Genomic DNA, 15,361 nt, shown 5'->3' with positions numbered 1-15,361 from the left:
CGACGGCTTCAGTGCGTTTGTGTGAGCAGGGCTCAGGTGGGAGGCTGCGCTGAAACACCGGCTGGCACGAAACGAGTGCCCAGCAAATGAATGAATAAATAGTGGCCCAGAGGCCTGGGTGGAACGGTTTCACCCGCTACGCCCGCCGCTTATTCCCGCTGGGAAAGAAAAGACTTGCGTGGCCTCAGGGAAATTCAGTTTTTATTGAAGTCGCCGTTTGGGTGAAGTGGGGCGGGGTGGGAGAGTTAGGGGCTGGGAGAGTTAGGGAATGGGAGGGAAGCTCTGGCTCGCTAGGTGGGCCGAGGCGGATTGGGGCGGAGCCAAGGCGGGGTCGGGGCGGAGCCAAAGGCGGGGCTACACACTCCAGGATTGGGAGAACCTGCTAGCCCGCTAACCCCTTGCAAGGGCGGGCCTTACAGGCTGGGGCTCCGGGATTAAGCGCCGGGCAGCCTAGGGCTCGAGGATTGGACAAGAGACGAACTGAAGGCGGAGGCAAGGTAAAGTAGGGTCCGGGCGGGGGTCTCAGAGAGCGTCCGACTGCTCGCCCTGAGCCTGGTTCTGCTGCATCTGGGCCTGCATCTTCTCCAGCATCTCTTGCATGCGGCGCAGCTGTGCGGGGCAAGATTGCAGGCAGTGGGACTGGGCGGGCAAGGCCAGAAAGGGACTTCGAAGAGGATTTGGGGCCTTGATCTGGGGGAAAGAGAGGTGCTTGCTCACCTCTTCGTCTTTCTCGCGGATCAACTTCTCCGTGTCGGCCAGAGGCAGCATGGGCAGCGGGATCTCTGTGGCGCTCTGGCGGGAGAGCTTGCTAGGGGGTGGAGGAAAGGGGCAGGAATCAAAGTCGAGAACCGTGGTTGTGAGTCACTGCCGCGAGGCAGGGCCTGGGGTTTGGCGGGACCATGTCCTTCAGGTTAGGGCCATACGCAAAGTGGGTGGGGAAAGAAAGGCTCCGGGAGAGAGGTCTAGAAGGTGAAGGCCGGGGTCATGGATGGTGAGCGCAGAGCCTTGGAAGCACCTAGGAGTCAGCCCTGGCTCTCACCTACGGCTGGCTCGATCACGCGCCCCAGGCCGGGCCAGGCTCTGTAGGCAGCGCGCCCGGTAGCCCTCATAGAGCAGATCATGCGTCACCTCCTTCAGGTCCTGCAGGTGTGTCTGCACTAGCATCCGTCGCAGGTTCAGGAAATCGCAGTGATGTGGGTTCTCCACTGGGGGGCGGACCGGCAAGAGTCGGGGAGCTTGGGTCGGGTCTGCTGCCCAAGGACCCCTCTTTTGACTTTTAGGACCCCCGGGACCAGAACTCTCCCCAACTTCACCTGTTGGGTGCGGTTGACTCGGAGGCGTCCTGGGCTCCCTGCTGGCCTCAGAATGCGTTCCTGGCCTTACTCACCCTCCACGGTGCCCCAGGAGTAGCAGCGTCCCCTCACCGGTCGGGTCCCGCCGTCCCTCACTACTTCGCAGGAACCGACGACAGCAAAAGGGATGCTTTCCTAGAGGGCAGGAGTCAGCGATCACCGTTGGCCCCCTTTGGGCAGAAACCTCTTTCTCAGCTCCCACCTCCACATCCGCCCTCCCTGGCTTCTCTGCCCCTTCCTCCTTTGCCTCTGCACCTTCATCTCCGCATCCTGCCTCTTGAAGTCTTCATCCTCATCAGAGTCACAGTCGGGGAACTGGTAGATATTGATCTCCTCCTCCTGCAACTGTTCCCGGATCTTGGAGGAGACAGATGCAGAGACGGTGAGAAACACAGAGACTGTGAACCACAGACATTGCATGACCAGAGACAGTGAGATATAGATGCAGACACGGGGTGGAAGAGACAGAGAGGAAGACATGAAAGACAGAGATGGTGAAAGATGGACATATGGGATGACTGAAAACAAAATCTCAAACAACGAGAGACAGAGACGTAGATGGTGAAAAACTGAGACAGTTACCCTAATGGGAAGACTGATGCCTGGGAAGTTTTGAAGCTGAGCAGACACCGAAAGATCAGGAGAGAGAGGCATAAGTGGAAACAGTGGGAAAGGGCTCTGAAGACACAGGGGCGTGGGAAGGTGGGGGGGTGGGGCAGTCAGCATCCTGGGGCCAGAAGGATAATATTGGTCATTATGTCTACACCCCTGGCCTCAGACAGGCCTTAGCCAAGCATCCAGCCCAGGGATTCTATTCCGAACCTCCAGAGACATGGCTTCCTTAGGCAGCTTATGACCCACCTTCCTCAGAAACTTTCTTCCACAGTCTAGCCTGACACATCACGCTCCAAAAGGGCTACCCCAAGATCAAAGAAGTCAAGGCTGAGTTCGATTTTGATCCTGACTTTTGGCTTCATGTGAGGCCAAATGTCAGAGGCCACCGCACACACCTTCTGCTTGAGGGCCTGTGTTTCCTTAGGCATCAGGGCATCTGCTTTGCCAATGACTGGGATGATGTTGACCTTCTCATGCACCGCCCGGAGGAAGGCCACATCTAGGGGCCGGAGCCTGCACCCAGGGATTGGTCAGGGCTCAGTTTCAGGGCACAGAGACACTCCCCCTCCAGCCCTCCCCAAATGTCCCAACTCCCCAGGGTGCCCCTCGGACCCCCGGCCAAAGGGTGAGATGAAGTAGAGGCAGCAGTGGACACGGGAATCCTGGATGTTCTTCCTGTTCAGGCCACTCTCATCCCGAAGATACTGCTCAAATTGCTCCTCAATGAAGCGCACCACGGGCAGCCAGCTGGGGTGTGGGGAGAGAGCGGCAAGTCAGAGAACAGGGACCACAGCACAGGGAAGGGGAAAAGGCTAGCCAGGACTGTGGGTGTGGGAAGTAGTTTCTTTGGCTCCAAACAAAGACATAAGAGGAAACTGGCAGGTGAGATGTCGGGAAGTACAGGGCAATTTGGGCCACAAGGCCACCAGAAACAGGCCCCACCTTTGGCTGGGGGCGGGGGGTAGGGCAGGGCAGACCAGCCCAGAATCTGACCCCTCAGTCTCCACAGAGTAGCCACATTGGGAAGCTGAGCCCCAGGTCCTCCCCCATTCCTCACCAGTCTGAACAGTCCACTGAGTCCCCAAAGCCAGGTGTGTCCACCAGGGTCAGCTTCACCTTAATACCCCCCTCCTCGATCTCCACGCCCCGGCGCTCGATGGTCAGTGTCTGTGTCAAGCGAGCTATGAGGATGGGGAGAGGTCAGGGAGCTGGGTAGGGGCCTGAGGCAGGACTAATTTCCTTTCTCAGACTCACAGTTGCCTCCACCCATTTTTCAGGGGAGGAGAGCGAGTCTCGGAGAAAAGCAGTGAGCTGCCTGAGTCCCCCAGAATGTCATGGGAAACCCAGTTGGAAAGGAAGAGAGTGCAGTCTAGGGACATGGGAGGAGGGGGTCAGAGTGCCTGGAGAGCACGGTGAGGAGGGGGTCTTACCCCTGGCCTCTGGGACTTGCCGATCCTCATAGAGGTTGGTGAGAAATAGGCTGTTGATGAGGGTAGATTTTCCCAGGCCTGACTCCCCTGTGGACAAGACAGCCCCAGCTGGTCAGGTGAGGGGACAGCCAAGGTCTCTTGAGGACCCCTTGCCAGGCCCCTCTCCAAAACCTCCAGACCTGCCACCATGAGTGTGAAGTCAAACCCCTTCTTGACGGACTTGCGATGCAGCTGGTTGGGGAGGGCGGCGAAACCCACATACTCCTTGTCCTGTTGGCAGGGGGTGGACAATATGAGGCTGCTGGGGGCAGCAGGCAGGGCCCCCAGGATAACCTGATCTCAGAGGCTAGGAGAAGTCAGCCTATTGTGGGTTGACCTGGTTAACCTGGGGGTAGGGGACTGGGGGCAGAGATGCCTGGATTCCTGGGCATAAAGACTCACCATGGCCCCGATAGCTGTCGCTGCACCTGCTGTCTCTCCCCACTTCCTCTGGTGGGGCAGGAAGTTGAGGGCGGCAAACAAGGGGGCGGGCAATGTAGGAAGCTGAGATGCTCAAACTGGCCCAGACAGGTGGGAAAAGCTGAGACCAAGAAGAGCTGTGGTCCTCAATTCCTGGATACCTTTGCCCATAACCCCAATAGGAAGCTTCAACCCCCCTGTTCTCTGTACACCTTTATTCCAAGCCCCATTGTAACCCCATCACCCTGGTGGGAGGTAGGGTGTAAGCAGAGAGGAAGGAAGTGGGTTGGTCTCTCTAGCAAGTGAGATGAAGGCTTTGACAGAGGTGGTTAAAAAAAAATGTTCCAAGGGTCTGAGTGGACCAAAAGCCATAACAAAGATTGAGGGTGGGAGGGGCAATCAATTTTCCTCGCCAGCTTTTGCGCTGGATTCTTAAAAGAACTTCAGGTCTTTGGACACCTCTTCTAGAGAGACTGTCCTTCAGAATCCTGGCCAAGGCACTCCCCTGCTTGAAACCCTTCATGGGCTTCCCAGTGATCTCAGAATCAATTCTGAGTCCTGACTTGGCAGCCAAAGCCTCTCCCATCTGACCTCATCACCCCATCTTTCACTCACCCTTAGTGAGTGCCCATATCCTAGGCTCTGTGTATGTTGACCTTTACCTTCTTCTGCACCAGGTGAACTGCTCTTTATCCTTCTAGGGTTTGATTCAAAGGGCTCTTCTTCCTCCTCTATGAAACCTTCCCCATCCACCCCAGGCAGAGTCATTTTCCATCCTCTAGACTCCCCAGCACCTTTCACAGGCCCCTCCATTGCCCACCTTTGCTTATCTGGATATCTCTTCTACTCCCCGCTGAGTTTTCTGAGGACAGGGACCATGTCTTCTAATTTCTATATCCCTGGTGTCTTGCACAGGGCCTGGCACAAAGAAGGTGCCAATAGGGCTTCCCTGGTGGCGCAGTGGTTAAGAGTCCGCCTGCCGATGCAGGGGACACGGGTTCGTGCCCCGGTTCGGGAAGATCCCACATGCCGCGGAGCGACTGGGCCCGTGAGTCATGGCCGCTGAGCCTGTGCGTCCAGAGCCTGTGCTCTGCAATGGGAGAGACCACAACAGTGAGAGGCCCGCGTACCACCAAAAAAAAAGAAAGAAAGAAAAAATAAAGAAGGTGCCAATAAATAATATACTAGATAAATGAATGCACGAAAGAGTGAGTGATTGAAATTGGTCCGGGACAAAGGCTGGCAGGCTGCAGAACTTGTAAAAGGAGCTTGGCTTTGGAGTCAGAAAGAACTTCCCAAACCTCAGCTCTCCCACTTACTGTGTGACCTTGGGCAAATGATTTGCCCTCTCTGAACTCCATTTTTTTCATAGTAAGATGAAATACACACATTTATATTTTGTTATCAGGACTCAGAGTGGTTTCGGATGACATGGGCTTTGGAGTTAATCAGTTATGTATACAATATACTATATATATATATACACACACACACACACACACACACACACACACACACACACACATACCCTAGCTTTAGCATTTATGAACTGAGTGACCTCTCTGAAACTTTAAAGCGAGTCCCCTTAGTATGACCTATAAGGCCTTGCTCAATCTGGATCCTGCCTATTGCTCCAACCCCATTTTCTTTCTCTATTCTTCATGGTTCTATTTATTATTTCCCATTTAGCCCCTGTTATAGACTGAATTGTGTCCCCCTACCCCCCACTTCATGTGTTGGAGCCCTAACCCCCAATGTGACTATATTTGGAGGTAAGACCTTTAAGGAGGAAATAAGGTTAAGTGAGGTCAGAAGGGTGGGGCCCTGATTCTATAGGTCTGGTGTCCTTATAAGAAGGGACACCAGCAATCTCTCTCTGCACATGCACAAAGGAAAGGCCATGTGAGGACACAGTGAGAAGGTGGCTGTCTGCAACCCAAGAAAAGAGGCCACACCAGAAACCAACCCTGCTGGCATTTTGATCTTGGACTTCCAGTCTCCAGAACTATGAGAAAATAAACATCTGTTGATTAAGACTCCTAGTCTGTGGTGCCCTGTTATGCCACCTCAGAGCTCACTCATTTCCTCTCCTCAGCCTAAGGCAACCACTCTAATGTGCTTAATGTGTAATTTTTTAGTTTGTACATATTTTGAAAAATGTGCAGTGCATAGTACATGTTTACACAAATAGCTATATATGTACATACTAATATGTATTTCTGTTTGTTAATTTTTTTCAATCAGCGCTATCTTTTAAGATCCATCTACGCTACCACATTTTCCTTACTTCAACCTCATTTCTAGTACTGCTCCTTTCATGTAACCTTGGAAAAATCACCTCTCTGGGCCTTACTTTCCTCATCTACCATGTGGGATTGGACGCTCCCACCACACTGAATTCACAGAAGTTGTTCAAGTTTCATGATTATAAAGACATAGAATAATTAAGAGCTGTGTGACCTTGGGCATCTTTAACCTTTCAGTGACTTCGTTTCTGTATCTGTTAAATAATGCCATTAATAATTTCACTTCATAGGGGCATGACGAGGATTATATACCTAACACATATAAAGTTCTTAGCAGTGCCTGGCATAAAAGATGAGCTCACACATGACGCTAGTTATTGCTATTACATGAGCTGAGGGGTGCAACAGTGCCGCTAGCTCCAATCTAGCGACTGCTCTTCTGCATTAGTTGCTGAGAATCCAGAGAGAGTGAATCAGCCAGGGTTGCCGCCCTCTGGGGAGACAGAGACAGCCACAAGCAAGAGTGACACACAGCACTGGTGCTAAAAATGTAGTGTAATAATGAGATAAACAGAGTACTTTGAGAAGCCAAGGGAAGGGATAATTATACCCTTCCCCCTGCACCACAACCCTTCCCCCTGCATTTCTCACCAGGCTGAGCAGCCCTACCATCCTAGTTAAAACTCTGAACTCCTCCCTCCTTTGCTCTCCACAAGTATATCCAATTGGTTTCCAAGTCCTTTCTATCCATGAGAAAAATTGGCCCCTCCTCTCTACACCCTTCACCGTCTTGCCCCTGCCCTGTGTTCAGACTCTAATCAGCTCTTCCCTGAATTATTCAAATAATATTTAAGAAAATAACATGTACACACCTGTCAGAATGGCTATCATTCAAAAAGACCACAAATAACAAATGTTGGCAAGATGTGGAGAAAAGGGAACCATTGTACACTGTTGATGGGAATGTAAATTGGTGTAGCCAATGTGGAAAACAGTATGGAGGTTCTGCAAACAACTAAAAATAGAACTACCATATGATCCAGCAATAGCACTCCTGGGTATATATCAGAAGAAAACGAAAACACTAATTCAAAAAGATACGTGCACCCCAATGTTCATAGCAGCAGTGTTTACAATAGCCAAGATATGGAAGCAACCTAAGTGTCCATCAACAGATGAATGGATAAAGAAGATATGGTATTATATATACATATATAAAATATATATACATATATATATATACATACACAAACACACACACACGTAATGAAATACTACCTACTCAGCCATAAAAATGAATGAAATTTTGCCATTTGCAACAATATGGATGAACTTGGAGGGTATTATGTTTAGTGAAATAAGTCAGACAAAGACAAACACTATATATTATCGCTTATATATGGAATATAAAAAACAAAAAAAAAAACTATCGAATACAACAAAACAGAAACAGACTCACACATCTAGAGAATAAACTAGTGGGGAGAGGGAAAGGAGAAGGGCAAGATAGGGCTGAGAGATTAAGAGGTACAAACTAAAATAAGCTACAAGGATATATTGTACAGCACAGGAAATACAGCCAATTTATAATAACTATAAATGCAGTATAATCTTTAAAAATTGTGAATCACTGGGACTTCCCTGGTGGTCCAGTGGTAACGAATCCGCCTTCCAAAGCAGGGGACGTGAGTTTGATCCCTGGTCGGGGAGCTAAGATCCCACATGTCTCGGGGGAACTAGGCCCGCGCGCCACAACTATTGAGCCCTCGTGCCTCAACGAGAGAGCCTGCGTGCCACAAACTACAGAGCCCACGCGCTCTGGAGCCTGTGCGCCATAACTAGAGAGAGAAAACCCGCACGCCACAACTAGAGAGAAGCCTAAGGGCCACAAAGAGGAGACGGCACGCCGCAATGAAAGATCCCACATGTCTCAACGAAGATCCCGTGTGCCGCAACTAAGACCCGATGCAGCCAAAAAGAAGGAAAATAAATAAAATAAATATTTACAAAAAAAATTGTGAATCACTATGTTGTACACCTGAAACTTACATAATATTGTAAATCAACTATACCTCAATAAAAAAAAGAAAAAAAGAGAAAAAATGGCATTTATATTCATTTATTTACTGTATAACCAATACATATTCTCATGGAAAAATTAGCAAATGCAAATGGTTAGAAAAATTTACATCTAATATCATTCCATGATATATCCTCATTTTGATTTTCATCCTTCTAGATTATCTCATATGCCTGTACATATGAATAAATATATATTCACAAAACTAGGATCATAACTTTGGAAACCTGTTTTCATCACCTTATATATCTATGATCATAAATACACATCTACATTATCATTTTTCTAGATGCTTAGTATTCAGGCTGATTCCCATTCTTCCCTGTGATAAACAACGCTGAGCTGAGATGACTGTGTTTGTGGTGCTATCATTGTGCACTTGTCCAACCATTTCCTTGGGCCTCATTTCTATAAGGGGAATTACTGAGTCAAAGGAAGTCACATATTTAAGGCATTTGTGCATACTAATAAATGCCCTCAGAAAAGGCTCTTGGCTTGGTTAAGTGCAGAGATGATATGAATTAGCAGTGACACAATATTCCATTTACATGCTTATTAACACCAACAAATTATGCCCAATTATTCCTGTGATAAGGTTTGGGGCCTGTTTGTAGAAAGGAAGATCCCCCCCTTGAGTTTCCTATGGGGCAGTGAATTGTAGACAGCAGTCTTCCCATTTAATAATCATCTGGATTAGTTCTTTTTCATCTCTCCATCATATCTTCATAGCTACCTATGGCCCTACCAGACATCCCTGAAAGGGTTTCTATGTCTTTAGACCTGAGTTCAGGTTCAGACCCAATAACTCCAGGCTTTGTCTTCTCAAAGTCAGAGCTAGCTCTCCAAGTGAGTATGGCATGTGGGCTGGCCAGCCTTTGCGGGTTTCCTCCAAGAGGGGCTGGCTCTTTGCCATTTTGGTACCCTCTTACCTCTGTTTCCCAGCACATGTGCCTGGCACATATTGGACCCCCGGGAAATGTTTGTGGAACAGATGATTAACTTACCATCTCATCTGCAGCTTCCACTACTTTCCTATTATGTAAACTTTTGACACATTAAAACAGAACTATTATCTATCTTCCTCTTTGAGGATAGATCTTAATCATCTTTGGATCCCAAGCTTCTAGCACATAGTAGGTTTGCAATTAGTATGTGGGCCATTGTTCATTTCATTCCCTCTGCCTGGAGTTCTTCATTTTAGGCCCACTTCAGCCAGGCTCTGGACTTGGCTGAAATCTTACCTGTCCTGAAAGGATCAGCTCAAAAATGCCACCTTCTTCCTTGGTTACTTCAGCCCAAAGTGTAATAACTGATATTTTTTACTAAGTACTTTACACCTCAACCATTCAAATTAAGTATTATCCCCATTTTACAGTTCAGGAAACAGAAGTAACTTCCCCACCCAAGGTTAAATGGGAGCAAATGACAAGGTCAGGAATCAAACTCTGCATGAATGAACTTAAAGACAGTGTCTACAGCCACTAAACTCTTACAGGTCTCTCTCTCTCTGTACTGCATTCCTATCACATCTTTGTTTATTAGGTCGGTATACAATCTGTCATATCATCTGTATGTCTCCATGTTCTACTGAGCAGAGAGAGCTCCCTGAGGGATTTCTTTGTATTTCCAGGGTCTAGACTTACGGTTGATGATCCATAAGTATGTGTTGATTGACTTGTGCTCCATGTTTACCCGTGTCTAACATTCATGCATACCAGGTACACAAAACCATACAGATTCATTCCCACAAATAAGAACTCTTCCTACTATCTTGAATCGGTGAACGTAACTCTCTCACGCCCTTAGAGTTCTTATTTATCATGATTTGTTTGCTTGCCCCTTTAAACTGGTAGCACCCCAAGGACAACTCTTACACGTGTTTCATCTCTTTACCAAACTCTTGACATAGCACTGAGGTACTAATAAATGTTAATTGATATACAAACCTTGGTTACCCCTCTCCATCATTAGATGGGCTGCAGACACTTACAGGCACCCCACCCCCTCCCCAAAGGCAACCTTGCCCAGAGTACAGATACTGGGGATCACACCCCTGGGACCACTGGAACACAGCCCCAGCCAGGGTCCCACCAAGCTGGGAAACAGGGTTTAATGTTTTAGCCTCTCCCTGGGCTCCCTTGGTAGGGCTGTAGACCTGTCCCTAGTCTCCCCATGGCCTCTTTCTTTGTGTCCCTGTCTCTCTTTGTCTCTGCCTGTTTCTTCGTTCCTCTGCCTCTGTTTCTCTCCAGGTTCCCTGCCTTTTCTTGTAGTTCTTCCGACTTTGCTTCAACGACTTTATGTCTCTCTTATCTGTTTCTACATGTGTTTGTTTCTGGCGGCCAATCATTTGCTCTTGTGTTTTTGGTCTGCTGCAGTCTCTGACTCTCTGCCTTTGCATCCTCTCTGATTCAGGGCTCTTAGGTTACGACTCCGGATCCAGGTCTGTGTCCATCGGCCTGCCTCTCCTCAGCATTTATCTGGCGTCTGCCACTAGCTCCCGCTACTGCCTGTCTCCCCCAGCCCAGCCCAGCCCCCACGCGCGGCCCTCTGCCTCGCCGACCGGTCCCGCTTTGTTTCCCGTGTCTCGGCGCCCCGCCCCCGCCCCATCTGGGGTCTCCGCCGCCCTCTGCCGCCCTTTGTCTGCCTTGGTCTTTCCCCCACCCCTTTCCCTGGGTCTGCCTTTGGATCTCTCTTTGTCTCTCCGGGCCGGGGTGGCTGGCGCTGTTGGCCAGCTCCGGAGTTCGGCGCGGGTGGCCCGACACAGCGACAATTAGGAAGTCTTCGGCCCACCACATCCAGCTCCAGACCAGGAGGCACACGGTTAATACCACCGAGTTCGGGCAACTGTCCTCGGCTCAGAGTAGCCCTCTCCGCGGCACGCGGCTGCCCGCCGGCCACAGAGCTCTGGAGGACGAGGGCTGCCCCCACAAGCGTGCAGCTCCTCCAAGGTCCTAGAGCGGCCGGGTGCCACCCGGCGCTTCCGCTTCCCGTCCCCGCCCCCGGCGGCCGCCCCAGGGGAACGCCTGGGACGGAGCCCCCTCCCCGTTTGGCGCCGAGCCCACATCCCCGAGCCGTTGGCGGCGCGGGCACCGGAGCCCCGCCGAGGAGCTCCGGAGGGCGCCGGGGTGGCGGAGGCGGCTGCTGCAGCGGCGGCGGCGGGAGGAGAAGGGGAGCGGCTGCGCTCCGGAAGGAGCAGCAGGTGCAGGGGCGGCTGGCGGCGCGGGCGGGGATCACCGGGAGCCGCGCCCCGTACCTCGGACCCGAACGCTGCCCGGTCCCCGTGCCGGCCAGCAGAGGGCAGGGCGCCGCCGTCCGCACATGGCTGTGTGACCGTGAAATTGTGTCTGTCCCCTTGCTCAGGGCGGCGTGCCGGCGATGGAGCGCTCGGTGGGGCCCTGGGGCGCGGATCTCCATGGCTCAGAGGACAGGGAGCAGCTGAGAGGCACCCGCACAGGTGAGGGCCAAAGCGGTGCACCGCCGTGGGCAGGTAATGGCCGGGTGAGGACCCCGGTGCTGGGCTCTGCCTGGCCCAGACCCAGAAAAATCGGACATGAACTGTGCTTCCGGGGGGTGGGCGGGGAGGAGGAGAGCAAAAGCCAAGGGATGGAGCCAGTGTTTCTGAGCACCTACTATGCGCCAGGCCTTGAGGGGCATCATTTCAAGGACTCCCTCTCCGTCCCCGACAGTGATCAGCAGGCTTGCTGCCTCTGCCCTACTTCAGGCCTCATTCTGTCTCATCCCGGCAATTGCAGCAGCCTCCCCTCAGCCCTTTTCTCTCCAGTGATGCACTGTGCAGCCACATTGATCTAAGTCCAGATCTAATCCTGTCTCCCTTCACAAAAACCTTCCCTAGCTCCCTTCTGCTACTAATTAAAAGCCTTAGCCTAGTGTTCAATCCAGATCTTACATGCTTAATCTAGTCTCAGCATCCCTTTCCATGGTTTACTCTTTTCTCTGCTGTGAAAGCCCAGCCCTGTCTCTTTATTTCCTCTCTCTCGTGACAGCACAGTTATTCTGAGCCTGCAATTATAATTTTTTGTGCCTATCTCTCTTACCCATCCTGAGGGACAGGTGTGTGTCTGGGTCCTCTCAGGTACACACAAGATGATTGAAGTAATAAGTTACAGACTGGGCTAATATAAAAAAGATATAATGTAATTAGCAAATACCAGGCAATATAATGTAGGGGTTAACACAGGCTTGAGAATCAGACAGACCTGAGTTAGAAACCTGGTTTTGCTACTTTATAACTCACTTTGAGCAAGTGACTTAAATTCTCGGAGTCTCCATGTTGGGTAAAATGGGGGTAGTTAACAGTATTACCTCATAGGATTGTTTGCAAGGATTCAGTAATGCTTGGTTAAGTTATTGGCACATATGAAGGGCACGGTAAAAGGAAGTTACTGTTACTGAGAGGCACAGACAATAATAAGTGCTTCAGAAATTCAGAGGAGAGAGAGCAAGAGAGATCCTTGCAACCACAGATGGTCAAGGACGCCTTTCTGGGGAGGTTGCTATCAAAGATAGGGGCTGAGCCAAAGGGCAGGGTCTACAACTCCTTTTTCTTTCCCCAGGTCTAGGGAGTGAGAACGTGGAGATTTCTCAGCCAGATGAGTTTGAACATGCCCCACAGGAGGATGACTTGGGGTTCAAGGAAGAGGAAGATTTGGCCCCAGGTCATGAAGTAGGAAATGCCTCTCTCAAACCCGAAGGCATTCAGACCTGGGATGACTTGTGGGTCCAGAGAGTGGGACCTGGGAAACCACAGGCCCGGGACAGAGGCCCTCGGCTCCTGGGAGAACCACGCTGGGGCCAGGCTAGTGATCGGGCTGCCGTGTGCGGCGAGTGTGGCAAGAGCTTTCGGCAGATGTCAGATCTGGTGAAACACCAGCGAACCCACACAGGGGAGAAGCCCTACAAGTGTGGGGTCTGTGGCAAGGGCTTTGGGGATAGCTCTGCCCGTATCAAACACCAGCGAACTCATAGTGGTGAAAAGCCCTACAGAGCCCGGCCACCAGCCCAGGGCCCCCCAAAGATTCCTCGATCCAGGATCCCTGCTGGTGAGCGCCCCACCATCTGCGGTGAGTGCGGCAAGAGCTTCCGGCAGAGCTCTGACCTGGTGAAACACCAGCGGACACACACGGGCGAGAAGCCCTACAAGTGCGGGGTCTGTGGCAAGGGCTTTGGCGACAGTTCTGCCCGCATAAAGCACCAGCGGACACACCGGGGGGAGCAGCCCCCCCGGCCCGTGGTGCCCCGACGGCTGCCATCTCGAGTAGCCACGGCAGCCGCACAGGGACCTAAGGCCCAGGATAAGCCATACATCTGCACTGACTGTGGCAAAAGATTTGTACTCAGCTGCAGCCTCCTGAGCCACCAGCGCAGTCACCTGGGGCCCAAGCCTTTTGGCTGTGATGTGTGTGGAAAGGAGTTTGCCCGGGGCTCAGATCTGGTGAAGCACCTGCGGGTGCACACAGGAGAGAAGCCTTACCTCTGCCCCGAGTGTGGCAAGGGCTTCGCTGACAGCTCCGCCCGGGTCAAGCACCTCCGCACCCACAGTGGCGAGAGGCCTCATGCCTGTCCGGAGTGTGCCCGCACCTTCAGCCTCAGCTCCACCCTTTTCCGCCACCGCCTCACTCACGCGGAGCCCCAGGACTTCAGCTTCCCAGGCTACCCCCTCGCCCCCCTGATCCCCAGCCCACCCCCCAGCTCAAGCCCACCCCCACCTCCCCTTGGCACCAGCCCCCCGCTGACGCCTCGAAGCCCTTCGCACTCAGGTGATGGCCCTTTCGGCCTGCCTGGCTTGGAGCCGGAGCCTGGGGGCCCACAGGCTGGGGAGCCGCCTCCACCGCTGGCGGGTGACAAGCCCCACAAGTGCCCTGAGTGTGGCAAGGGTTTCCGCCGAAGCTCGGACCTGGTGAAACACCATCGTGTACACACGGGGGAAAAACCCTACCTCTGCCCTGAATGCGGCAAGGGTTTTGCCGACAGCTCTGCCCGGGTCAAGCATCTCCGCACCCACCGCGGTGAACGGGCTCGGCCACCACCACCATCCACTCTCCTGAGGCCACACAACCCCCCTGGCTCAGCACCCACGGCCCCTCGATCCCGAGTCCGGGCTCAGCCCTCTGGGCCCAGCCAGCCCCACGTGTGTGGCTTTTGTGGGAAGGAGTTTCCCCGGAGCTCGGATCTAGTCAAACATAGGCGTACACACACCGGGGAGAAGCCATACAAGTGTGCAGAGTGTGGCAAGGGTTTTGGTGACAGTTCTGCCCGCATCAAGCACCAGCGTGGGCACCTGGTCTTGAGGCCCTTTGGGACAGGGGATGGTCAGGCAAGGCCCCTCAAAGAGGAGCCACCAACGGGACTGGAATGATGGGGTCCAGGGTGGGTGGAGGCCCAGGAGACCAAAGGGGAGGGTATCTGCCGCTTAAGCAGAGAAGAAAGGGCCTGGGAGGCAGTGGGAGGGAGAAGGAGGGGAAGAAACAAATGGGAGAAAGGAGTGGATAGATAGCAATAGAGATTTGGAGACAATGACCTTGAAGCTCAGGAAACTCCTGGCTGGGCTCAGTCAGGACCTTGCCAGTGTGGTTTATACCCCCAGCTTCTAGAACACTGCCTAGTATACAGTAGGCAATAAATATTTGTTGATGAACAAACTGACCTTAGCCTGAGGGCCCTTAAAGAACTCTAAATTCCTGCTGCCTCTTAACCTGTAAATTGACCCCTCCCAACCTTGCCCCTGGGAGACCAGCACCCTGAACCAGGGTTTGTTAGACCTATGAGCTTCAACAATGAGACTTCTGAGGTTTAGGGTGACAGAGTGAGGCAAGGCCATCTTGACCACCCTACTGATGGTGAGAGTATTGTTGTGAGGCAGGCAGTACCCAGCCTCAGGCCGCTGGATGTGGTCTTAGCCAGGAAGAGGACACTTGGAGAGGCCAGACCTATCTGCCCTGGAGAAGCCCAAACTGCCCTGACACCTGGACACGGCAGAACAGGTCAGAGACAGCAGAAAGAGCAGTCATCTGCCCTGGGTGCTAAGCCCAGGTCCTGGTGGACGGCAGCAGAGATACACTGGCAGAAGGGCAGTACAGGGGTGAGGAGAAGCCAGGGAAGCACCAAGGCCTGACAGCCACATCTCCATGTGTCTCGCCAATAAACTGCTTCTTGTCTGAG

At 52.2% G+C, this 15,361-nt stretch overlaps 2 protein-coding genes across 3 annotated transcripts; one reads left to right on the top strand and one right to left on the bottom strand.

The window, feature by feature from the left end:
* Positions 1 to 244: 244 nt before the first annotated feature.
* Positions 245 to 6,360, bottom strand: SEPTIN1 (septin 1). The gene is made up of 11 exons (XM_033839827.2): positions 3,839 to 6,360; positions 3,577 to 3,667; positions 3,398 to 3,484; positions 3,025 to 3,148; positions 2,580 to 2,714; positions 2,363 to 2,480; positions 1,608 to 1,709; positions 1,388 to 1,487; positions 1,040 to 1,205; positions 718 to 808; positions 245 to 609 (listed from the first exon to the last, which is right to left on the bottom strand). Exons 1-11 carry the CDS (start codon positions 3,839 to 3,841, stop codon positions 523 to 525), a joined length of 1,104 nt encoding a protein of 367 aa, XP_033695718.1. The 5' UTR covers positions 3,842 to 6,360; the 3' UTR covers positions 245 to 522.
* ZNF48 (zinc finger protein 48) lies at positions 440 to 15,361 on the top strand. 2 transcript variants are annotated; one of them, XM_073792124.1, is made up of 3 exons: positions 440 to 497; positions 11,543 to 11,636; positions 12,757 to 15,361. In XM_073792124.1, exons 2-3 carry the CDS (start codon positions 11,558 to 11,560, stop codon positions 14,556 to 14,558), a joined length of 1,881 nt encoding a protein of 626 aa, XP_073648225.1. In that variant the 5' UTR covers positions 440 to 497; positions 11,543 to 11,557; the 3' UTR covers positions 14,559 to 15,361. The 2 variants fall into 2 exon arrangements, with proteins under 2 accessions (XP_073648225.1, XP_033695883.1); XM_033839992.2 differs by lacking the exon at positions 440 to 497 and adding an exon at positions 11,175 to 11,381.

The sequence above is a fragment of the Tursiops truncatus genome, chromosome 15 (assembly GCF_011762595.2).
Source record: "Tursiops truncatus isolate mTurTru1 chromosome 15, mTurTru1.mat.Y, whole genome shotgun sequence".
NCBI lineage: Eukaryota > Metazoa > Chordata > Mammalia > Artiodactyla > Delphinidae > Tursiops > Tursiops truncatus.
This window is presented reverse-complemented; position numbering and strand designations above follow the sequence as displayed.